The sequence below is a fragment of the Cebidichthys violaceus genome, unplaced genomic scaffold, assembly GCF_023349555.1.
Source record: "Cebidichthys violaceus isolate CVI_PGR_0920_01 unplaced genomic scaffold, fCebVio1.0.p SCAF_14, whole genome shotgun sequence".
NCBI lineage: Eukaryota > Metazoa > Chordata > Actinopteri > Perciformes > Stichaeidae > Cebidichthys > Cebidichthys violaceus.
The window spans coordinates 5,370,084-5,395,656 of NW_027176307.1; the positions used below are offsets into that span (position 1 = coordinate 5,370,084).

At 41.1% G+C, this 25,573-nt stretch overlaps 1 protein-coding gene and 1 long non-coding RNA gene across 3 annotated transcripts in view; one reads left to right on the forward strand and one right to left on the reverse strand.

Annotated features, from left to right (window-relative positions):
• Positions 1-18,730, forward strand: part of cdk19 (cyclin dependent kinase 19) — a 62,670-nt gene extending 43,940 nt beyond the window's left edge. Inside the window, exons 5-13 of the mRNA XM_068708584.1 lie at positions 1,665-1,722; positions 2,634-2,765; positions 4,154-4,297; positions 5,657-5,726; positions 5,833-5,905; positions 6,659-6,756; positions 6,962-7,040; positions 10,206-10,451; positions 13,421-18,730. Coding sequence (XP_068564685.1) covers positions 1,665-1,722; positions 2,634-2,765; positions 4,154-4,297; positions 5,657-5,726; positions 5,833-5,905; positions 6,659-6,756; positions 6,962-7,040; positions 10,206-10,451; positions 13,421-13,546 — 1,026 coding nt within the window. The 3' untranslated portion in view covers positions 13,547-18,730. The remainder of the gene's footprint in view (positions 1-1,664; positions 1,723-2,633; positions 2,766-4,153; positions 4,298-5,656; positions 5,727-5,832; positions 5,906-6,658; positions 6,757-6,961; positions 7,041-10,205; positions 10,452-13,420) is intronic.
• LOC137871035 (uncharacterized) lies at positions 5,289-13,440 on the reverse strand. Of its 2 annotated transcripts, none has more exons than XR_011102774.1 (4): positions 13,355-13,440; positions 13,136-13,181; positions 6,872-7,020; positions 5,289-6,131 (listed from the first exon to the last, which is right to left on the reverse strand). It is a non-coding gene; the product is annotated as an uncharacterized lncRNA (long non-coding RNA). The 2 variants fall into 2 exon arrangements; XR_011102773.1 differs by having other exon boundaries at positions 13,350-13,435.
• Positions 18,731-25,573: the final 6,843 nt, after the last annotated feature.

Sequence of the window (25,573 nt, forward strand, 5' to 3'; positions counted from 1 at the left end):
AGCAATATGTATTTTCGCTTCCTTCCCCTGACTGTAATGCTGCATGCTCATTTTGCATTTTGAAGAGGCATTGACGCTCACTTAGGCCTTTGACTGGACATTCGAGAGCTAATAACTTGTTGTTTTATTTTTCAAACGGCCAATATGGCGTATTAATTCAGTTCGGCCTGTTTACAATATGAAAGAGGAGCTGGTGAGCCTGAACTCCTCGGGCCTCTTAAGAGCCGTCTGCCTTTGTGTTTGCCATTCGCGGCGTGTCATGTTGCGGGCACGAATAATAGACCTCATTATTGCCGCGGTTTCCATTGGCAATGGGACGTGTTTGCCAGGCAGATCTGAAATTTGCCGAGCCAGAGGCTTCACGTTCGCACGGGCGCCCCGGGAGGGTCAACCAGCCGGTTGGCAACGAGCAGAAACTGCATCTGACCGCATTAGAATGTAAAACATCTCCCTCTGATTCAATGCGAAGCAAGCTGTGTGTGTTTGTTTGATGCCCATTCAGTGGATAACAACACAGACTGTACTTCTAACCCATAATCATATGTAGGATGCCTAATTGGTGCTCATTTCTTTATCGATCAAAAACACAAATATTCTCTGGTGGGAACCTGTGGCTAAAGCTGAACTCATTCATTATGTCTTTATTGTGGCAATAGATGAAATGATTGTGTAAATTAACTCAAATTGTGCTGCCCGTTCAGCGCCTTACCATGGACAAACAAAGTTTTGATGATGACACAGTGAAGCATTTTTAGCGATAAAAATGCAGATATTGGACTTGACATCAAGTCAAGTAGACAAAAGCAATGCTCATGTTGCTTTCTGTGTGCAGGATGTGTAAATGGAGTAAACGTAGAGCTTGTCCAGAGGTTTTATCAATCATATTGAACGTACAGGATTGGTGTTCATTTTGATAGTTTGTTTGTTTGGTTAAATTTAGGAATGCACCAATCGCAACTTTTTCTATCCCAATACCAATACCTGGGTGTTTTGTGTGTCGGCCCATACAGATTATCGATCTGATACCAGCGTTTCATCAATAAGCTGTGTGCCTCACTGTGTGGAGGAGACTGGGATCATTCTCTTATGTGTGAGGAAACATCAGACTTGACTTCAACATTCCTGACTTTGTCAAACAAAATGCAACAAATGCATACACAGATAGTTGGTATCAGAGTATCAGCCCAACATCCAATATCAGTGTCGATGCCTTCCTGATTCAATCCAAAGTGTCAGAAACGTGAAAACGACTTGTATTTTTCCTTTCGTCCTCGCCGACTCCAGGACGCGGATCCTTCAGTCAGCTGCAGCGACTAGCATTCAGCCCCCTAATTAGTTTGGATGTCTGTACCGTACGTGTTTCGTCAGTCCCTTTTTTTAAACACTTCTTCCTCCCTTTTCTTTTAGGTCAGTAGGCTCGCTCTCTTTCACACGCTTTTACTCCCATATGCATACTTTTATTTGTTACAAACTCCTCTGTGTGCCTGCGTGGGCTGATTCCACCGTAGTTTAAAGTGCACTTTCACAAAATGGCTAACTGACTGTGCACTCATTTACTTCAGTAACCAACTGGGGAAGCCAATGCAAGCCGCTGTGCAGAAGTATAACACGTGTAACAATAAGTGAGCACCAAAAGGTTCTAATACTTCTCTTCTCTGCTGCAGAAACCAGCCAACATCCTGGTGATGGGGGAGGGTCCCGAGCGAGGAAGAGTTAAAATCGGTAAGGAAGATTTCCGTGAACAGCTCAGATTTAAGAAGTTGTGCAAATTAGAGACATCGCCAGTTGCCGTGGTGACAGCAGATCCACGAGGCCGTTGACCTGTTTGAGCGTCCTGTGGCTGCAGTGTTTAACCTACTGGCTCAGAGGGAGCTCAGATCAGTGCTGTTGCATAAGCCGACTGGCCAGGGGACTGTTGAAGGGTAATGCTGCAACGCCCGTTGTATATTTATAAACCTCGTGCACACTGTGGTAGCACTAAGTTATTGTTTCAGTGCTATTACAGGCTCACATGATATTATATCTTACTTGTATTTTACATATTTTAGCTGCTGCACTATTAGATTTGTTATTACTGAAATGCTGGCTTTATTATTTTGACTTTAATAAAAACATTTTTACATTTTTTTTTTAAAGACATAAAAAGTTGACCTTTTCTCTGTATGACTCACTCTTACTTCAGTTCAGCTGAGAGTTTTGAGCTGTGACTTCTTGGCAGACAAGTACACATTCCTCTAAACAAGGCCGGTATTTATCAAACTGCTACAAGCGAAAGGACTCCAATTAAATATCAAAGAATTAAAGCCATTCATCAAATGTCTTATTGCTTGAAAATGCTCTTAAATTAAAGAGAGAGGGGGAGAGGAGAATTCGGGAAATGACAGACAGACCAGATCAAGCGAAAAAAAGGTAAAGAAAAAAACGCTGTTGATTGAAGCTAGTTTTCTTGCTGTCAGCTTTAGCTGTTGTGGTAGTTTTGATGGTTTTTGTGCTCTCTTGAGTGATTCAGTATCAGTAGGTCAGTATCTGGGCTCCGGGCGCCTCCTGAGCCGGCAATCCCCCGACGGCGGTAGCCCCCGCCACTGTCTTTGTTTTCGCTAACGTCCTCCGTCTTCTTCACACTCTTCCCTCAGCTGACATGGGTTTCGCCCGACTCTTCAACTCTCCCCTCAAGCCGCTGGCGGACCTCGACCCTGTGGTGGTGACGTTCTGGTACAGGGCCCCTGAGCTGCTGCTGGGGGCCCGGCACTACACCAAAGCAATCGGTGAGTTGTAGCACGTGTCGACCAAGGTCTCACAGTGTCAACAGGAACACACATTCCTTCGTGGCCAGCCCATGTGATCTATGGTACTTAGCAGGTGTGTCTACACATCTATATCTGTCATTCCTGGAACACGAGACAACACTGTGCCTGTGTGTGTGTGTGTGTGTGTGTGTGTGTGTGTGTGTGTGTGTGTTTGAGATTATCTCTAAATGTGTGTGAGGTGTGAAAGAGACAGAGAGACGTGTCGGATATGAAAAGGAATCGTCCAACGTTTTACACAAAATGACACAGAAGATCGATACCACTTTCAGATGTGAGAGTGCTATCGATTTTCTCATTTAACTCTCCGAGCCAGAAAGCACACGATCCCATTTCCCAAAATGACAATTTTTTTGCTTTAAAAGGTTAACCTCACCTGAAATTAAAAATGCCAATGTGTTATCTCCACGTTAAAACGTTCAATCAATATCTGTGAACCTGAGCTACTCTCTCCCAGAGCCAGAAACCAGAGAAGTAATTCTCATACTAAATGTCAACAAGGGTATAGTCTGGTGCTGCTCCATAGACAATGAATGGGAGACTGATTTTGTCTTCTTTTTTTTTTAATACCCAAATGAGCTTTATTCTATTGTAATCTTCTCAGTCAGAACATTTTCCTGAGTGCTCTGTGTCATCTAGAACAGTGTTTACCATAAACTTTTCCCAGGAACCAGCTTTTTAAAGATGAAAAACCATCGCAACCCAAGTCACAACATGCCTTATGTATGAATTTGATTAATCACAACTTTGCTTGATGCATGTGTTGAAAATATATACACATGTTCAATACTTAATAAATGAGACAAAAACTCAATTATCAGAACCATACGAACAGTCAGGCTCTCTCTTGAGGCATAACAGTGTACTGCAGATGTTAATATATATATATATATATATATATATATATATATATATATATATATATATATATATATATATGTGTAATAAAAGACAATGGAAGAAATTCTGCAAATTTATTTGGCGACCCTATAAAAAAAAAACTCCAGACCCAGTCTTTGGGAAGGACTGATGAAGAACATATTTCCCAATTCATCATCTTTGGAGCTGCTCCACATTTCATACTTAACATAATGTCCCACATTTGAGTTTTAACACTGTAGTTTTGGGATTTGGAAGAGAGAGATATTCATGTGTTTACTAATATTTTGTGGATGTTTTAGGCCAAAGGAATAACATATATGAGTTTTGAAAAATGGGCGGCAGTTCCCCTGTTAAATGTTCCTGAACCTTCATAGTTCAATTAGATTAATTAATCACTAAGTGGCATTTGTGTGTGTGTGTGTGTGTGTGTGTGTGTGTGTGTGTGTGTGTGCGTGTGCGTGCACCAGATATTTGGGCAATTGGCTGCATCTTTGCGGAGCTGCTGACGTCCGAGCCCATCTTTCACTGTCGCCAGGAAGACATCAAAACCAGTAATCCCTTCCATCATGACCAGCTGGACCGGATATTCAGTGTCATGGGGTTCCCTGCAGGTCTGCACACAATGCACAGAACCACAACCACACACAGGACCAGCGTCAACCACCGGCATCGCATCGGTGTTCACACTGATATCATTTTATTTTGTGCTGAGGGGATATGGTTTACAACTGCCACATAAATGTCAAGTGCACTAAAGACAAAGCCTTACAATTCTGCTGAATCCTTGCGGAGATTCTTGAAAGTTATGTTTAGATTCCATTTGTGTAAATTTGTCTGGATCCTAGAGATCTAACAAACATGTCGAGTACATTTTCCTCATTTGTAAAACACTTGCAAAGCAGTTGCAAACATTGCTCCATTAGTGGTCTAAAACTCCACAATATAGCTTTAAAGGACGGGTCCTTTATTTATTTATTTATTTAAATGACCCGTTAAGTCAAACAATAACACAAACAACCTAACCGATCGATGCAGTGGTAGACCAGCAACTCCGGTGTTCCGCGAGGTAAAATTACTGTTTTTGTCAATGGAGTCTTATGGCTTTGAAGACAGCGTTATAACGGTTTCAGTTCCCCCGACGGAAGGAGCTGTCTGACGGCAAGGTAAAGCGATGAAAATATTCTAAATATAGTGTTCACTTAAACTGATCTTGATATTTATAGGTGGGCTTGTTTCTTAGGTGGTAAAAATTTGTATTGCTGAGTAACATTGCTTACGGGTTTCTTGCTGACAGGACTCCGTTGACAAAAACAATGATTTTACCTCGCAGAACACGGGAGTACAGTAAAAATCCTTTCAGATATTTCCAAACTTAGCACAGCTAACGTTAACTTGGCTAGTGCTCGCATTCGCATTGTTCATGACATTATTGATTAGCTTACCTTGGTAACCTGCATCGCTGCTTCTTGCTAAAGGCTGAGTGGGCGTATACATTTGAAAAACCCAAAAAAGGCCGCACATAGAGTTGACCTTCAAAATATATAGCAATAAACATGTAAAAAACAAATGCTTGTAAAACAAATTCAGCAAGTGTATCTTTAATGCTATGTTACTGACATTGTATAGTGATTATGCTGTTTTTATATAATGAAGAATGATACCAAAGGAGCCTGGTTCAAGGCTTTTGGAGCTGCATGTGACTTCTACACACACTACAAAGTCAGGGCTGAGTGATGACGTTCCTCACAGTTTAGATTCAGACATCATTAGCTGTCTCTCAGCACCAGCAAATCAAGCACAGGGTCTTAAGACAAGCACAACTCTGTGTAAGCTTCAGCTTCACACACACTGTATATGAAAAATGTGCAGAGATCTCTACTTCCAAAACAAAAACGTCTTATACATATAGTTTATGAAGTTGTATGTTTATTGGAGCTATGAACTTGGGTGTGTGCCTTTGTGTTCCACAGATAAGGACTGGGAAGACATTAGGAAGATGCCCGAGTACCCAACGCTGCAGAAAGACTTCAGGAGGACAACGTGAGCAGATGCTGTGATGATCTGAAACTCATAGAGCAACAAACAAAATATGAAATACAGTCAAATTTTTTTTTTTTTATGTATCGTTGTGTTTCTCATCTAACAGGTATGCAAACAGCAGCTTAATCAAATACATGGAGAAGCATAAAGTCAAACCGGACAGCAAGGTTTTTCTCTTGGTAAGCACACAAGATCACCTGCACACATCTGAAAAGAAATCTTGAGTCTGTTCCAACATTTTGGAAATCCTGTTTGGTCCTTTCAAACTTTGCATATTGTGTAACAACCATGAGGTACGATAAAAGATAGATTAACCTTGTTAACAGCTCTGCTTCGCCTCGGGCTGCAGTCACTCCACATCAGCAGTTGAGGCGATTAGCGCAGGGTTGTGTGTGGTGGTGCCGCCTAAAGTCAAGATTAAATAAAAAATTATTTTAGATCATACCCTGTTAAACAATACATGCATAACATTTTTTATGCTTTATTAAGCATAACTAAGCATTCTTTTTTGATAGTTACTCTTCACTGTCATTTAAAGTCACTAGTTATGCAACATTGCCAGGTGCAGCTTCAACTCCAAAGGGGCCTCAATCAATTAACACATGCTTTTTTAGAAAGCTTGTTTAGTTAAGGAGGTTAGAAATGTGAATGTGGTCCAAACTCTACAGTGAGTATGTATGGAGTTTATTTTAGCATTCTCCAATAAAATAAATTGCACATACAATGTGTTTGTATGTACGCCTGCTGCATGAGAGGCCCATTGTGCAGCTAAACTGTTCCAAATTTGAGCAGTGAACATCCTTAAACTGACTTGGAGTTGAACCGAAACAATGGAGAACATGTCCTAATACTTTCTGACGACACTGTGAATTGAAAAGTTTTGCAGATGCTGAACTACCTCTTAACACTGTGTTATTGTTATCTGCTTTCAGCTCCAGAAACTTCTCACCATGGACCCCACCAAAAGAATCACATCAGAGCAATCGCTGCAGGACCCGTACTTCCTGGAGGACCCGCTACCAACCACTGAGTGAGCCCTATTACACTTTTACAAGAGCCTTTTCTTTTGCCTTGATTCAGCCAAAGTAAAAAAAAAAAGGCCTGTTAGTATAAGGAATTTGCTCTTTCATTTTTAACCTACGTACCTGTGTTTTGTCCTGTGTTTTTTGGTTGGTATGTAGGTATCTGATTGGTAACATTACATTAAATAACGGATTCTCTGCGATTGTCTCTAGTGTGTTTGCCGGGTGTCAGATCCCCTACCCAAAACGAGAGTTTTTAAACGAAGACGAGCCTGAGGAGAAAACAGAAAAGGTAATTATACAGCGCTGTTGAAAACAAGTCAAGTGTCTACTCAATTTCACGTCATTACTTCTAACCAGCTTTTATACTCAGGACACATGCTGCAGATTGTTGTTGTTATACTACGGCCACAGAGAATATTCAATTCTGATGGCTGGACCATTTTCAAATCAACCCTCATTGCTGGAGACAACTTTCAAATGTTACTTGTGATCTTGAATCTATATATTGCGAGCACAAATGTTATGTTATGGTGTGGCCCACTCTATAAAGCTGGGTAGGCAGGTTATTTTTGCCGTCCATGGGTAAAAATTCCATCATAACCATAGGCCTTTAAAAAATGTAGCCTGTGGCAGGCCAGGCAGGGACAGTGGCTGGTCCTGAATCTGTTGAGTCTGTTTCCCACTGTCTCCTTTTGGGAGGTTGGTGCCAGGGACCCGTCGAGCGGGGTCTGACACCAGATGTTTGTTTGGGACATCCTTGGTTGTCTAAATGGGAGACGAGCAGAATGTGGATTGAAGATGTCTGTGTAGATTGGTAGATGTGGGGGGGGGGGGTCTTTGACCTTTTGGAGCATCCTTTTGTGTTGGTCAAATCGTCCCAGTTTGTATGGAGTGACCCAGACCAGACAGGTCAAGTATCACCCTCAGAGAGGTCGGGTCGTGGGTGTGCTTCAGCTTAAGTCTGCTCGGTTGGATGTTAATGTCCATGGCAGCTTTTGCGCTATGGGGGTGGAATACACTGGAGACCGTTTTTGCTGAGCTTGGTTTTAAGGCACCAGGTTTTGCTAGAATTGGTCCAGTTTGAAGGTCTTCATAGAGCACATGCTATAGCGAATAAAAATATGGTGCTCGGGTTGCCAGGTTGGTGTCGTCGGCATAGATGAATTTGCAGGATTAAGTGTTGGGTAAATCGTTCGGATAGAGTTTAAACATGGGTCCTGATCCTTATGGGACCTTGTTTGTCTGTGTTCTCCATGTTACGTTTAATAAAATAGCGTTACATTAGGATGGTTTATGCTGCTTGTTTGAATCAACAGTGTCCTCCCTGTTCTTTGAACTATTTTTACAGTGTAATAAATCCCTATGTGACTTTGCCAGAGGCAGCAACGAGCCAAAACATGCAGAAGATAAGTGTCGCGGGATTGATTGCTACAGTTACTTTTCATATTCTATCACTACAGCTTTGGGTACTTTACATATTAACAATCAAACATCTGACAAGCAGACATGACATGATAAGCTTATAGAATACAACACATTGCTAAAAACTAAATAAAAATTCAGACAGGAGTTGCTCACTCCATCTGGTGAGCTGTTCCAAATGTTCCATCACTTATTGAAAAGATTTAGAGCCAAACCGAAGCAGTGTTTGGCTATTTAGGCATGACCTGATGCTAAATAGTTAACACTGATAGCAATGTTTACCCACATAAAGGGACAACTGTTTTTAAGTGGGGTTGTATGAGGTATACATAAAAAGTCAGTTTGGAAGCAAAGCAATGTACTGCTGTGGACGGGGGCAGTAGCAAAACCTATTTCAGACACCTAAAAATGCCCATTAAAAATCTCAATACCGGTACACACTATATTTAGAACATTCTTACCGTTAGTCTACATTTCTGACCGGGAACTGAAGTCGTTATCTATGCTCTTGCCAAAGCCACAGGACTTCATTGAAAAAAAACTGTAAATTTACCTCGCAGAACACACAGAAGTGTGTGTTGTCACTTTGGTTAGTTTAACTAACCAATTAGCAGACTAGCAACTACCGTGTTCTACGAGGTAAAATTCATGTTTTTTTTAATGGAGTCTGGTTTTTGAGAGCATGGATGGATACAACGGCTACAGTTCCCTGTTGAGAATTTTGGCATGGGTAACTGGTGAAAATATTTGAAATATAGCATAAACTTAAACTGATCTAAAAAAATGTTTAGGTGGGCCTTTCTCTTAGGGGTCTAAAATACGCTTTGCTGCTTCCCCCGTTGCTCCTGTCTGTTTCTCCAAACTAGGGGCGTACCATCATCTACACTGACTATGGATAAGCACCTCATACAACTCCACTCCAAAACATCTGCATTATCCCTTCAATGATTAAAAAATTCCTACTCCTAAATGGGTTCTTTTATCGTAATCCAAAATCTAGCATCTTATTTTGGACCATTAGTCATTTTTACTATAAAGACCATGGTATTAGAAATAGTTCACTAGATGAGGCAAATCAAATAAATTGTGTTGTAGGCAGTCGGAGCGAGAGTCTGTTGTCCTCTTATGGTTCAATCACATGGAAAGCTTAAAGGGCAGATTCCTAAAAAAACATCTCCAGGCAACAAATTCTGCAGCGTGACCCCGTCAGCTAGCTTCTTTTGAGAACGTCAAAACATTTGTGTAATAGACGGTGGGCCTGGGAACTTTCTGTTTAAACACACAAGCAGGTGGTTCTGAACCGAGTTACTGAGTCTTTCTTTCTTGTCCCATCAGTTGGAAAGTCATTCCTTTTGTTCAAAAGTTTCTCTCCACTGTGATTATGTTACTATTATGCTGTAAAGTTATAAGTTAGTATGCAACGGCCGAGTGGCACTGTTCCCCGTAGGTCATTAGTTGACTCCTGGGAAGTGAAGAAAAGTTTGGTTATTCAGAATTCCTGTAGCGTTAGTGTGCTGTACCCGGCATCCAGCAGCCAAATTGAGCAGCAGTCAATGAGCCGGACTGCAAAGTCTGCTTGTTTATTAATTTTTTTTTAATATCGAAGATATAGCCTGTCCAAATTGCACCAAATGCGACACTGCACTCCTTTAGGTCCCCAGTAATACACCCGCCAAGTGTAAAGTAGAACAGATGAGCGGCTATCGAGATATGCAAAGGACACACACACACACACACACACACACACACACACACACACACACACACACAGACAGACAGAGAGTCCTTGCTTTATAGTTAGTGATGTGTAGATAATAATAAGTTAGATTGCATTTCAGTCATCTCAGTGGTAAAGCAGAAACGAAAAGCTGACAGATAAAACTGGAGCGAGCCGACAGTAGAACAAGACTATTGTAAGGAAAGAAATAAACTGATTTCACACATGCTTCATTTTTTTTGGTTTCCTAATCAGCCAGACTCTTAATCACTTTTGCTACACTTTTTATCGGTTTCCATGTGTGTCCGTTCCCAGAACCAGACCCAGCAGCACCAGCAGACGACGGGTCAGACTCAGGCCCAGAACCAGCAGCAGACGGCAACCCAGCAGGCGCCCTCCCAGCAGAACTTAGCCCAAACCAACGGCACCGCTGGAGCGACGGGGGCCACCGCCGGTGGCGGTTTACAACACGGCCAGGACCAGGGGCCCTCCAACAAGAAACCTCGGATCGGGCCCTCTGGGGCCTCCTCAGGCACTGGGGTGCTACAGTCGGACTACCAGGTTAGTGGGATTTATTCCACAGAAGAAAGTCGTTGGCTGCAGATATGCTTTATTTCTCTTCTTGACAACAAATCCCATGAAAAAACCCAGACCAACAATGAATGTATCTACTTTTACACAATTGTTTGTGTATCAAATCCAGATCTATTTTCTTCCTCTGTTTTCTTCCACATCAGGGAGACAATTTTTTTTTTTTTTTACAATTTTTGGGCTATTTATGGCAAAATTTGACTTTTGGATTATCAGATCATTTAACAGAGTACAGGTGTTAAACAATGAAATCTTACAAGAACTGCAAAAATGCGGAAGTGTCTTAAACCTGCATTCTCTCTACTGACCATCAGGAGGCGACTACTCTGGTTGTATAGAAGTCTATGAGAAAATGACTCTACTTCTCACTTGATTTATTACCTCAGTAAACATTGTAAACATGAGTTTATGGTCTCAATCTCTAGTTTCAAGTCTTCTTCAATACAGCATGATGTTCATTTAGAGTCAAATAGACCACAAAGCAGGGTATGCTTTAGGGCGGAGCTACCTTGTGACTACCACGGTGTTGTTCGGACCGGGAGTTGTCCGTGTTTTCTTACAACTTTCACCCTTTCACAGTGTGTTTTCAGTTCATGAAAGTTGTTTATAACATTTTTGTTTGCCTAAAAATGTCTTGTTCAGCGTTTGGCTGTACTTGGCTCCACACTCTCCTGTCACTTCTGGTCACTTGAACCTCAAGGCTTCAAAACAGCAGGATCGCGGACCCATTGTCAGTGGTCTTGTGCTTTTATTTTGAAGGGGATTTCTTATGTGAATTTTTATTTATTCACACTCCTTAACAGTATTTGGCGTTAATGCCTTGTAATGCTAATACACACCCGCCATTTCACAGTATAGAAGAATGTGCTAATTGAGCGAAACGCAAGTACGACACCGACTACATGAGATATGGATTTTCTTACATTGAGGACAAAAGAGGACAGAAACCTCAGTGTGTTTTGTGCAGCGAGGTTCTGGAACAAGAAAGCATGAAGCCTTCAAAACTGAAGCGGCATTTTGGCTCAATCCGCAGCGGATAAACTGAAAAATATTCCTCTGTCAAATGACACTATAAGTAGGTGAATTATAGACATGTCGGATGACATCAAACAACAGACCACAGCTCAATATAAGGCATGTGGTCATTTTGCATTACAAATGGACGAATCTAGAGACATAACAAACAAAGCAGTTTTACTCATTTACGTGAAACATGTGTGGGACGAGGACTGACAGGAACAATTTCTCTGCACAAGAGAGCTCCCTACTACTACGACTGCAGAGGACATTTTCAGCTCAGGTTCAAACTGCACCATCTTTTCATTAAATACATTTGAGAAGTTGAAAATTTGGGTCGTGGCTTGTCATTAAGGGGTGATGGTGGGTCCCACAGCCAGACCAGTTGAGAACCACTGGACTAGACCATCTCGTTATTTTACCCACAGGATATATTCAAATGTATTTACCGATGGTATTATATATTATAAGTACATGATGATAATACATTTTTGAAAAAGTAATGATAACAAAATAACTAGGTGATAATAATATGGAAGGAATGAAAAATTAATGAGATAAATAAATAAATATTTAGAAGTGTCAGCTATTGCAGTACGGAGGGACCTGGCAGGGCTTGAGAGCGGCCTATTACGGTATGTGGAGTTGGCAGTTGGGGAAGGTTAGCACTGTGGTGAGGATATGTCCATGTGTGATTGTTTGTGTGAAATATGTAGGTGAGTGATATTGATTAGCGAACAACAACTTTGAATATCAATGATTTAAGTCATAATAGTCTCCAGCTTGAGGTTATAGATGCAAATTTTTCTTTTCCTTGGCTGTGTCTTTTACCTGCCAATGTGACAGATGGGGAAGATTTCTTCAGATGCATGCGGATGTTAAGGAATGTCAGCAGTGTAATCTACAGTGTGTGTGTGTGTATGTGTGTGTGTGTGTGTGTGTGTGTGTGTGTGTGTGTGTGTGTGGCAGCTGCGAGGAAGACATAGACACACCAGACAACAACAGCTAGCTGATAAGAACCGCACATTCCACATTGTCCTGCTGACAGCTGTAAGCGAATCGCTGTGGTGCCCGGCCGCTAGCTTCTGTTTCGTACTCTGTTCTATCTTTGGCTCTTATCATGGGAGATTTCTCAGGAGGGAGAGAGAGAGTGCGATGAAATGAGGGCAGCGACGGGGGAGAGAGCATGTGTCAATGAGAGTAACTGTGCAAAGCACAGTGGGATAGAGGTCACTGCCCAGCCCTATAAGTGTGCTGCATTGGTGAGGCCACATGAGGGCGTCGCTATCAGGCATACGCGTAAGTATATATATCACAGATAGGGGTGTGTGTATATATATTTATATATATATATATATATATATATATCAGTGGCTGAGACTGCATGTGAGACAGCTGCTCAGGCCTCAGCACATGTATAAATAAACCGGTGGAGCGGGCTGCCGACACACCAGGAGGTTCTTTAGCTGTCTCACTGCGCCGTCACTGTCAGCGTCCTACTTCTTTCCGACCACCACGCATCACTCTCCAATCATTCTCCTGAATAGATGCAGTGTACACTGTGACCAGGGCTGGGTAGTGCAGACATGTGATGAGTTCAGCTGAGGTCCCGGCTTCCTGTCGTCCTGTGACTCAACTGATTTCAGATGTCCGGCTTTACCCTTAGTTGCTTTGTTCTCTTTGCTGGTAAAAAAATAAATAAAAAAGGTTGGTAACACTCTTTGACGTTTGTAATCCATTATAAACATATTTTTTATTTCCTTCTGTGTGGCATGAAAGCATTGTGGATGGTTTAATCTAAAATGAGTTGGAAAAACAATCAACCCTAACATGACAAAGTATGTCAATTACCTTACATAGCATACTGTTGTATCGTTTAAGATGCTCACTGTCCTGTTTTCTCCCCTCTGTCTTTCCGTCAGCACTCTGGCTCCCGCCTCGGTTACCAAAGCAGCGTCCAAGGTTCCACTCAGCCCCAGGGCACCATGGGATACTCGTCATCGTCCCAGCAGAGCTCCCAGTACTCCCACCAGACCCACCGTTACTGAGGCTCCCCGTCACTCCTGAACTAGCAGGGAGGAGTCAGCTCCTCCTCCAGCCTTTCATCAACCTCAGCAGACGTCACCGTGCACCCCCCCCGCATGACCCGGTTCCTACCGTACCGGGTCGGACCTCCCTTCGTTCATTACATCATTCCAACTTTCAGCCCTCCCTCACCTTTGACCTCTTTCCCCGACGGCCTTCAATGGCACTGCAACATGAAGGCAAAGCAGACATAGGAACCGAAACAATCTTAACGAGAAGTTGCGTCTTGTTGGGCTGGTGAATATAATGTAAGATAGATGTGAAGGCGTCGCTCTTACACAGAGTCAAAACCATGGCACTTACAAAAACACCGTTCCTCGCCAGGAAGAATCGCATCTGTGTTCATATATGTACATTATATAGCACCTTTTTTCTATTTGATTTTTTTTTTTCCTCCCGTATTTGCTTAGTTTACCTTGATAGATGTCATTGTAAATGTTATTACACGTGAAACACAGGAGGAAGAGCCCTTTACCGTCATCTCTAGTGTAATATTTACCTCGGATAATCAAAAGAAGAGTTTGAGCTAACCCGGTCCTTTTGAAGGAAAAACACGGTCACATGTTTCTACACATAAAAAAAAATAAAAATCAGCACTTTAGCTGATGCAATTGCAGGGAAATAATAAATGCGCAATTTAACTTAATCTTCTTATTATAGGGTTTCTATAGTTAGACCTCTCTATATCTAGATTTGGGAAAGTGAGAAAAGAGGTAGTCTTTTTACAGCTCTCAGTTCTGCATATTCTGATTCTCTTGATAAGATATGACAGGCCGGTCTTCCTTTCCTTCGACGACAGCAGCCTTTTCTCTTTTAAGGAGGTTGGACTCTTCTCCTTTGTGGCCAGCAGCTCCGGACTGTTTTTCTTGTTCAGGAGCTGCCGGTGGATACTTTGCTCTGACAACCGTCTTACCGTGGACCCTCCTCACTTTCAAGGTTTCTGAATACGAACGTGCACATTTAAACGTACAGGGCAGCTAACAGTAGCCCCCCCTCCCCCTACTTATATGCTTCTTGCGACTGTTACTGCCTGATGTCAGATTGTTGTTTTTTTAAGGTTTTAATGATATCATTGTTGCCCTGTGTGTGTGTGTGTGTGTGTGTGTGTGTGTGTGTGTGTGTGTGTGTGTGTGTGTGTGTACACAGTATTTTTTTTTATGCATGGCGTTTATCTTTTGTATTACTAGAACTGCACTGACCGCTGGAACAAATGTGGTGACGAGTTCATCCTCTTCCACTCCGATCCTCCGGCCGAGCATTGGGCAGACAATTTGGCTGAGATAGGAGCTCACTCAAAGGCGATATGTGCGTTCTGTGATACATGCCAAAGAGGCGGGAGCAACAGTAATGACGTAATGTCGGGGGAAATCCTCATCACCTCCTTGTATGTTGTATGTCAATCTCTAAGAGAACCTTTAAAGGTTCTCAATCTGACATTCAGAGCATTAAAATAGCATCAAACTACTATTAGCTATGTTAAGGCAGGACCCGGCCCATAGACATGCTCTGAATATTAGCGCTAGCGGGATGGCTTCGTCGCAGAAGCGTAGCACCCCCCCCACTGTGGTTCCCCCACGACTAAACACTATGATTTCTGACTGCACTGTTGCCCTTGTTAGCACTGTTAGCACAGTTATCACTGTTAGCGGCCCGGCTCAGCCGTCTCCATGTTGAGAGCCGTGAGGAGGCAATCCTGGCTCAGACTGTCAATCACAGACATGCTCTGAATAAAGAAAAGCAGTTGCGAAATGTAATTAAGCATACTTACTGAAGTACTGCACTTAAAAGGAATAGCTTGACATTTGGTGCGCTGAAACATGAAGCTACAGCCGGTTCGCTCAGCTTAGCATAATTACGAGACACAGAGGAAGCCAGGCTAGCAGTTTCCAGGTTTCCAATGTTTGTGCTAAGCTAAGCTAACGGGCTGCTGGCCGGTACAATTTTGATGGTACAGGTGTTTTACTTGAGTATCTCCATTTCATGTGACTTACCTCTACTACACTATATTTATCTAAGATATTTAAGATAATTACTAGTTACTTAAAAAACTAAAATTGTATTTTTTCATTAAAACATCATTAAATTATGATTTATAATTTATTTTTCCCCGCAAATATCTCCTCAACGAGTTTATTTAGAATAACCTATTTCTTTTTTCAAATAATCAAGTTTTATTTGATTATAATTCTAGTGCAGAGACTGCTGCAGTCAGTTCTTTAAACATGTACATTTGAATTAAAAAGCAGTTAAAAATACTCTTCGTGCCCTAACAGTTTTTAGGACATAGTAATAACCAGAATTGTATTTTAAAGATTGAGGCTTTTATGCCGTTTGAGATTGAACTTCCGACAGCATATAAAAGTGTTCTGCACCTCAAACAGTTAGTTTGAAATAGTTTTCATTACAGCACTTTTACTTTTAATACCTTAAGTAAATTTAGCTGAAAATAACTCGTAAAGAGTACTTTTGTACTATTCTTATTGAGGAAAAGGTTGTTGTTTTTTACCCCTCCTCTATCCTTTTTTGTTTCCCCAAAACTTGCTCCATCCTCACTGGCCCTGCTCGGTCACGTGACCGGCCATCGTGCAGATTGTATTAAAGAACGCACCCATTGACTCGACTGTAACTCTTACTGCTTTGCTCCAGTACAGAAGTGGACACAGCAGGATTGGGGGTTAGGGGGAGCTGTATTCGGCAGATGTGTGGCCTGCAGTAGGATAAGTAAGCACTGACACCTTGTGGCTGAAAAGAGAACTGGACCTTTGTCCTTTGTAACACTGCAATTATACAAGTTCACCAGAACATGCAAGACATGGGTGTTGTAGTATAAAACTGATAATATTAGTATTATTCTGTCCAAAATTCGCTGATGCTGAGAGTAGCCTCCTGCTTTGCTCTTAGTGAGACAATACTGATTACTATTTCATGCATTAATGTTAAGATGTGTATCTAAATCTCTTTAGTGACTCCTCAGTGTGCCCTGCTGTCCCTAACTGGGTCCTTCTCCGAGGCAGTTATACAGTCCATGTTAAGGGTTTGGGCTCACTTCCATCCAAAAAAAAAGAAAAAGAAATTTGCATCCCAAAAAAATAAGTTTATTGCACAAATTGAAGAATATTTTCTTTTAATCATGTCAGTGTTTGGTTGACAAATACATATACAGACTGGATCTTGTATATTTTAAACACATTTAAAGCTGCATTAGGTTTTTGTTTTTTTTGGGCCACCAAGGTTCAGCAGTAAAAGCTGCAAACAAGTAATTAACATATTATCATCTTATAGAGAGCTGATGTCACCACTGGTCCTTCTGTTCCACCATTGCTTCTGTGAGCTCAATGGAATTTCTTTCATCCGTCTTTCTAAGAACATGAAGCGTGTTCCTGCTGTTCACTGCTTGTATTGTAACAATACTAATCTGCTTAACAACAGCACTTAAAGGTTAAAATGTTGGTGAACTTAAAGTTAAACAAAGATTAATTAATTCATACACAAAATAAACTTAAACTACAGCTGAAAAGTCAGCAGCATGTTAGCAGCGTATTAGCAGCACGTTAGCAGCGCGGCAACAGCGTGTTCATTTAGTTTGTAAGGTTATGTGGCACGGCTGCATTATTAGTAATTTGCATTATCTGAATTTTTTCTTATGAACAGAACCCAGAAGTTGTGGTTTCACGTCAGCTTTCTATAAAGTTGATATGGCCCATGTATTAGCAAATAAGGACGTGTTTTTACAACTATTAGACATGGAGTCATATTTCTGTCTAATATTCACTCTCCTTTTAGCTCTGCTTTGGTCTCCAACTCCTCAATATATATATGGCTCTTTAGCAGCTAGATAGCTCATTACGTACACTAGCTAGTTTCTCACTCTCAACTCATCAAACACCTACGCCTGATCAGTGGCTCAACTCTTCAAACTACGACGCTCTAGGTTCCCCTCTAGCGTTAGTTTGGATGTGTCGGGGACAGTGTCTTTTCACAATAAACTTTCAACATAGGTTTGCTTAGGTTTTAGGTTTACTGACGCAATTAGGATTAGGAAAAGATTGGGCTTTATGTTGTAAATCAATACGTTTGTTACGTAACTGGCATCAGTCAAGAATGACAGTAACGTAACAAAAGTAAGCTATAATAAGTGATCTTTGTCTTGGTTTCACACAGGACATGGACAGCGGTATCCTGGGTGAAAGTCCTGTGTTTGTTTGACTCCTCCAACCACCCTTCCCACACACTTTGTGTGGACTTTCTCGCTATTGATACTATGTCAGTTGCTCTGACTGTCTCATAAGGATGTGAATGGGTTTATATTTAGTTGAAAGCCGGGTGCGTCAATATCGGACGCCAAGTGGGCACTGGCCAAGCGGCGGTATTTGAGTTGAGAGTGAGATTGGGAGTTGACTTGACAGCTAGTTTTTTTCACTGAAAACAACTTCCTGCTGCTGGATAAGAGCAGAGTTTTGCGGGCTTGAAAACCAAAACAATGAACTTAAAGAGGCTCAAGATGCTCAGTAGATCTGAGGTGGAACTGCAGAAACGGGTGATAGTTTTGTGCGGATTCCTCACTGTTAGCGACCCCCTTGACATCAGTGATTTGATCAATTGTTAATAAAAAAACAATCAATGAGTGCAGTTTTAAAGCCAATTTTTAGGTAAAATGGTGTAGACATAAAACATTTTGGCAGGGAGCTCTTCTCAGCGTCTGTCGCGTTAGTTGTAGGCAGATCCAGAGGGACGCGGTCTGCCCGCTTATATATTGACAGGGGATCAAAACCAGCAGCTATTCAAAGGTTTTCTCCTCCCTTTAGTGTGTGTATTTGAAAGTCAAACTGAGTAGCAGCGGGGAAGACACTCTGTCGTCAATTTCTCTCTCTGCGCGCAAGCGAGGTGTCACGAGTATTATCGAGTGCGAGGTTCTTGGTGGGAGACAAATTACTGTCAAACAACTCCTATGCAAAAAAAAAATGTCATTCAAATAAAATCCCTCACTAAAGCTTTCACTTGGGATGCTTAGGTTTTTTGCAGTTGACGGGTTTTATCATATTTTGATGGGTGTATTGTGTTAAACTAATGTACATTAGCCCAAGACGGCGCTCATTTATGTTCTCTTTTTTCACAGCATTTTAAAGTGTACTCTAAATGAAACTATTGTAAAAGAAATATTATATATATATATATATATATATATATATATATATATATATATATTTATTGTAAAAGAAATATTATATATATATATAATATTTCTTACAATAGTAATAATATATATATATATACATATATATATATGGATAGTATACAATCATATTTATTATTTCCATGCATCTATGGATAATACACGTTTTCTTAACTGTCCTCTGCCTTAACTATAGTAGCTATAGAAAAAGGGACCTCTGCCAGACAAAGCAGGCGTCACTAGACCGTATTTCTTCTTCTTTCCTCTCTAAACGCTCACATGGAATTATGTCTCGTTACTGAATGTGTTAATGCCACCTCAATGTACAGTAGAATGAAGGTGATGCCGCTGTTTTGGGATCGCCCGCCTGCTTCTAGTGTCGTCGGCAGATGTTCCACGGTGTCTCACTGCTTTTTTCTTTTTACAGGAATGATAATGATACACGTTTTTATTCGTGTGGATGGTGCCTTTTTTGTTTTCTTTTTTCTTTATTTTGTAATCGTTTGCCTTCTGAAGATGTCATGACAATTTGTTCAGTTTTTTTGTTTTTTTTGTATATTTTCACGCCCTCCCCGTGTCAGCTCTTTGGTTCTATCTAATGTCCTCTTCTCTCCTCATTACTATGTAGCATATTGTTATCTACGGAATGTGGAAAGCTAGCAGCTAACTATCTGTGTTTTATTCCAGTCTGTTGTGTCACAACCTCTGATAGAAATTGTCCTCACACATTACCGACGCGCAAGTATGTTTTGAAATGCTATACATAAAAAAAACGCATTTTAGAGAATTCCTCATTGGGATACAATAACTGTCTTTTTAATGCACTGTTGTTGCTCAAATATTTAGTGGTAAATAAAAATAAGTATTTAATGTTTTGTTTTTTTATGTCTTGCTTTAGACACTAAAGTTCTGGCAGTGCTATGAAAGTTACAATGCTCTTAAGTGTGTGTGTAGTGCTCTCCGCTCACACTGCCTCCTTTTGCTAGTATTGCATGTGCCTGTCTTTTTTGTCCCCAATGGAGAACATAAGCGACAGAAACTACGTGTTCCCAAAGACCCGAGAAGCTCTCAGTGAGCTGCATCGGCAGAATGCTTTTGCAGGTTGTCCACTCCTTGTACAACCTGCAAGCATGTACAATACAGAAAGCGTGTGCTTTCTGTATTGTGTTTGTGTGTGTGTGTGTGTGTGTGTGTGTGTGCACACGTTTGAAATATACACACGGCCTAAATGTATTGTCTTTTCATAGCATTTATAAATAAGGCAGCAATAGCTCAGCGCAGGAAAATAAAAATAGAAAACGTTTATTTAGCTGCTTTTAACAAACTTGTTCAAATTTCACTGTTAAATGAGAAAAAAAGTAATGTATATTTATTTTTTATCGTCTATTATAATTAAAAAAATCTCTCTTTTTTTGTCTCACTCACTTTCTACTACAGCTAACCAGAGTGTTAGGGTGACATCAAGTGGTGAATCTGAGTCAATGAAGCACTGTCAAGCAGACCACTGCATGTTTGTTTTGTTTTGTTTTTTACATGTAATATTTTCAACTTAATATCAACTTACTAGTTTTTTTGGAGCTTTCAACTGCTGACTCAAGTCGTCACATGAGCCTCCACCACTCCCAACACCGAAAGGGGCAAATGGAATTTAGTTTGTGGTGGCCACAGCATTGAAAAGTGTCATTAAGAATACATCATTTACAAATGAAAGGGCTATATCTTAGTCCAAAAAAAAAAATGCATCCCTGTTACTCTCTATTAGTAACAAGAGGCAGATGTCATCAAATAATTATCCAGAATAACCAGGACATTTTTAAAACATGTTGCTGCTGATTATTCTTTTCAATTCTAAAAAACAAATAATGCTAAAATAAAATAAATATTAATATTTCTTTACTGATCTGTGCTATAAATGTAATTTCTGTATGATTCCAATCATTCCAAGCATTTCTTTAATCAAAATCGCTGAATTAGCGCATGTTCAAATGCTTTCAGACAGTTAAGGGGATTGGAATACAAATACAACACACTACTAGAGGAAGGTAGTCCATTAAAGGGAACATTTAGTCTTGTTTTGGTTAAAGCACATAAAGGGTAACAACATTTTTTGGAATTGGTCCAGTATTAAGTAAGTCAGTAAAATGTATTTATATAGTGCTTCTCACAGACTCACAAAGTGTATTGAAGGAGAGCGCTGCAGATGGCAGACGCTTCACGGGCGACAAAATAATTGCTCATGGCAATTCCTCACCGCCAATGTACGTCTACAAAAACATGCTTGTTTTGCCACTGACGGGCTCAGATTGTTCTTATAAGTGTCTGACAACATTAAAAGGGCCCCACGGAGAAATAAAACCCGTTTCTTTACCTTTCGCTCGGAGAAGTCTCATTCTGAAATCTCGCTTCGCGACCACATATTCGAAATCGGCCAAATATTTAGCCACGCCACTAAAAAAATCTTTCCATACTTGGTGATGCAAAAAAACTCTTGACGACACCCTCCCTCCTCTCTACAACTAACTAACGTTTCCGCCGCTGTCTACAGGCAACAAGACACATGACAGAATAACAAACAGACCGGATGAAGGGAAAGGTAAAAAGAAAAAGGTTTTATCTTCTCAGTAGGGTTCTTTGCATAATGTTGTCAGACACGTCTAATGACAATCTGAGCCTATCAATGGCAACAGTGGATAGTGAATGCACATTGACGGTGAGGAGTTGACCCGAGCAATTACATTGCAGCCTTCTACAGGGTTCTGGTTAAATTACACTGCTGTCCCCTTTAGTCACTTAGAATAAAAAACAACATGGGAAAGTCGGGTTGAAGTTACCCTTTAAAGTGCTAAACTTCAGAAGCAAATATTCCTTCAGATGCAAAAAACGGAGACGCAAGATAACAAAGATATCAAAACAACATCACAAACGCAACATGTAACAGCAGAGCCTGCACATAGCTGTACATTCTCAGAGACTTAAACACTGTGTCTGCACCCTGCTATACTGATCCTATTGGTGTCTGAAGGTTACACACACACACACACACACACACACACACTCATTACACAGGAGTGCCATGTGTGCGGATTCAAGCACTTATATCCACCATCAAGACATTCCACAGGATGCGTCAACTCAAGTGAGCGCTACGTTCAGTCCTCTTTATGGGGCTGGCGGTTTTGACAAGTGAAACCAGTGCGGGCAAGCTGAGACTTGGCGCCGGCCTCATGAGTACTGGCAGAGCTCGCCGGATCGACGGGGCCTCGGCCCGCAGCGTTGCTGCCGCCACTTGAGGGAAAATGTATTGACTTGGAGGGAGCTCAGCAGAACATGTTAACGTAGATGATCCCATTTCCTAGTCGGGCTCCCGAGGAACAAGCACCCCAGGCGTATAGACCTTAGCCCTCACCCTGACAGGCAGCCGTGTCATGCTGGACGATCCCCAGCAGACAGAGACCAGGGTGTCTCTGCACTTCACAGTTTGTCATACCAGCACTGTGGAAGATGAATGGCTCTCAACACGTCCTGAGGTTTCCATTTGTCCTGGAGAGAAAACGCTCTGGTCTAATTTGAATTAATGGCATGATTTTAGTTTGGTTGCTTTTATTCATATCTCCATTTAGCACTCCGGCATGCAGGTACATGCAACTTACACAACGTAGCATGACATAACATTTCATGACTGAGGGGTAAAAAGCATGACATGACACAACCTGATGTAATATGGCTTCAAATCAACATCATTCCAACAAAACATACTTAACCTAAAGGGTTAGTCCACTCAAATACTAGAAAGAAGAACATGCACCATAACAGATGGATAAAGGGCCCCAGACCACCATTAAAAGAACCGTCTGGCCGCATTCTCCATTCTTCTTATTGTCAACAAATCCCCTGACAAAACCGAAACAATGTGTTACTGCAATAATGAAAATCTTACCAAAAAAAAGTTGATAAATACTTAATTCATGTTTTTTTAAAGGCTCAGTAATTTCCTAAGACAGCTGGGCACTGTAGTTATTAGCAAAATATACTCAAACAGGAGGAAATTTATTGGGGACTATTTTCACCGGCAGATTCATCCATGTCCTGTGCTCCAGTGAGCATTTGTGACAGCAGGACGGAGAATGTGGGATTTAGTCACATTAAACTACAGTGTGTGTAAATGAAAAGGGAGGAACATGTCACCCAGTGCAACAGTGTGGCTCGCTGATGTGTTGTTAATAGTTTTTGGACAAAAATGGAGCAGTATGGCTCAGAGGAAGAAGATATATCAGCCTTTAATACATGCACATTCATTGTTAGTAGATACATTTGCTAGTTTGGGTCTTTTCATTGGATTTTGTTGGCAGAAGAAGAGGTAAGGTAGAAAAAAAGCTTTATAAGTGCAGTCCGTTTACTTTATCCTGTAAAGTATACGCACATTAGCGCAGTAGTTTCTGATCCCTGAACTAAAGGAAAGTTACTGTCCGTCCACACTGAGACGCTACGCATTCCATGAACAGGGAGAACCTGTAGTGTAAGTAGGCATCAGACAGACGGATGCCACCATGACAACAAAATGTTCTGCATATCACACATAGTGGGGGTAGGACATGAATATGGGTGGTTCTATTGATGCATGGCTTATTTAATGCAAAATATCACGCTAAAGTGAGAGTAGACATCCATATTTGCATTTAACATTAGAGATTTAAGATAACAAAATAACTTCCTCTATCATGTTTCATTATGAAGCTGTTATTATTTTCTGGGATTTAATGAATGTTATTCAAACAGAAACTACTCTGATTTCTTTTGCATTTGAAAAGATTTGAACATGGGTTATTTTCTTTGCTGGAGGGGTTATTTTGGGTACATTGTGTGTTTACAGTAATACAGTACCAGTCGCCACTTCTGACTCTTGGCGTGGGATGTTAGACTGATGTCTTGTTCTCCTCCTCCTCCCCAGACTCAGTTGTGTAGTGGAGTCGGTGTTTGTGCCAAAGTATAGAATCTGGATGAGTAGAATGGTGCAATTATTGTCCTGGAAAGTAAAATCAATCAGTCATTGTGTACAGTCACTGGGAGAGAAAAGGGGGCTGACTTTTTCCCCTCCTAAAAAAAAAGAGAATGAATGTCAAGCCGATTACAAATGGCTTTTGTGTCCTAGTTCAAGAGGCTCAGATCTAAATATCTGCACTAAAGTTAAACATTTACCACATTATCTACCATATGTTCCCCGGTGGCAAAGCTCAGGGTACTTGTGGACTCTCGCTGCCTTCAAACGGGGTCGCGTTTACCGTGTCACAACCTCGTAAGAGGAAAAAGCTTACTTCACTTTGTCATTCTTTAGCTTCATCCCTTTCTCTCTTTCTCTTTTAGTTTCATTTGCTGTCCAACTTTCCTCGTTTCCTGTCATGTTTCGCTGACCTGAGCAGCCCTTTTAGACCGCCACTGCGCTCTGAAACCTATGCGTTCCAATATCTATACTACCATACTATTTAGTACGTCAGAAAAAATTTAAATTGTAAGCCCCAATACATACTATGTAAAATGCAGTATGCCAACAAAACCAGCAACAATTTTTCTTGCTAATCTGACCCACATATATCCCTGCGCAGCCAATGTGTGAGCAAGAGGGTCAAACTTCAGGGTACAATATTATGATGAAGTAGTATGTCTCAATCGAATGCATGCCACACGCAGCAGAACATAGAGGATCACCAAAGTTCTAACGATAAGAGAAAGGGGAGCATGAACGTCCCAACCATATTTCACTGAAATTCATCAAATGTCACTAAAACGCACAAAAGTCAACCTCGTTCGTGACGGTGCTAGAGGAAAAGTCCAGCGCTCTCATGCTCTCCAGAGGATCTGGAGAGCATGAGAGCGCTGGACTTTTCCTCTGGAGAGCATGAATGTCTGTAGCAAATTCCGTGGCAATCTATTAAATGGTTGCTGATATATTTTGGTCTCTGCACCAAAGCGGTGGGCCACAATGAGTCATAGAGCTACGCTGCTAAAAAAATACTGTGAAGAAAGTTCATAAGTTTCTATAATAATGGTGTGAATGAAGATAAAATCTTTTTGACGAACAACGAAAACTACCTCAAGCCCCGATCCACACTCTCTAATGTCATCCGCATACATGGTCACCATTTTTGCTTCTGCCACAACACATTTCTGAGCTGCAGCTCCGCGCGTCCTTTCTATCCACTGCAGCTCTAAGCGGGAAAGTGAACGGGCCCATCCGTGGAGTGTCAGTTTGACCTTAAGGGTAGGAGATCGGTGTCTGGAGCTCCGCCATCACACCACTCACTCCCAGTCGGCCCTCAGAGCAGCCTCCAACCGCAGCTTGATGCTTACACTCCACAGACCTTGACATTTCAATTGCCTCTCAGTAATAAACTCTTTTCCTGGATCTATGATAAATAGCCACAAGATTACCATGACAGTTCTTAGTGCATATGCAACGCTTTATTATATCCATAGAACTTTCTTTCTATGTGAGCATCATCAGGTTTGAGTGCGGCATTTGATACAATTGAAGATAAAAATCTTAAAAGGCTTGAGGAGTGAGTGGGTCTCTCTGCTTCTTATCTGACAAAATTGCTAATATCAAATGAAACAATAGACATAATGATATGATTTAAAGATATATAACATACATAAATAATATATGCACGTGACACTCCTCCCTCCCCTGAGAGCAGTAACGCAGCATGGATGGAGTTCAAAACGTTTAAAAATCAAACATATTAAGTACATAAAATATATTTTATCAAAAAATACATGAAACGGTAATATTTAAAAATGTAACATGATTACATTTTTTTTT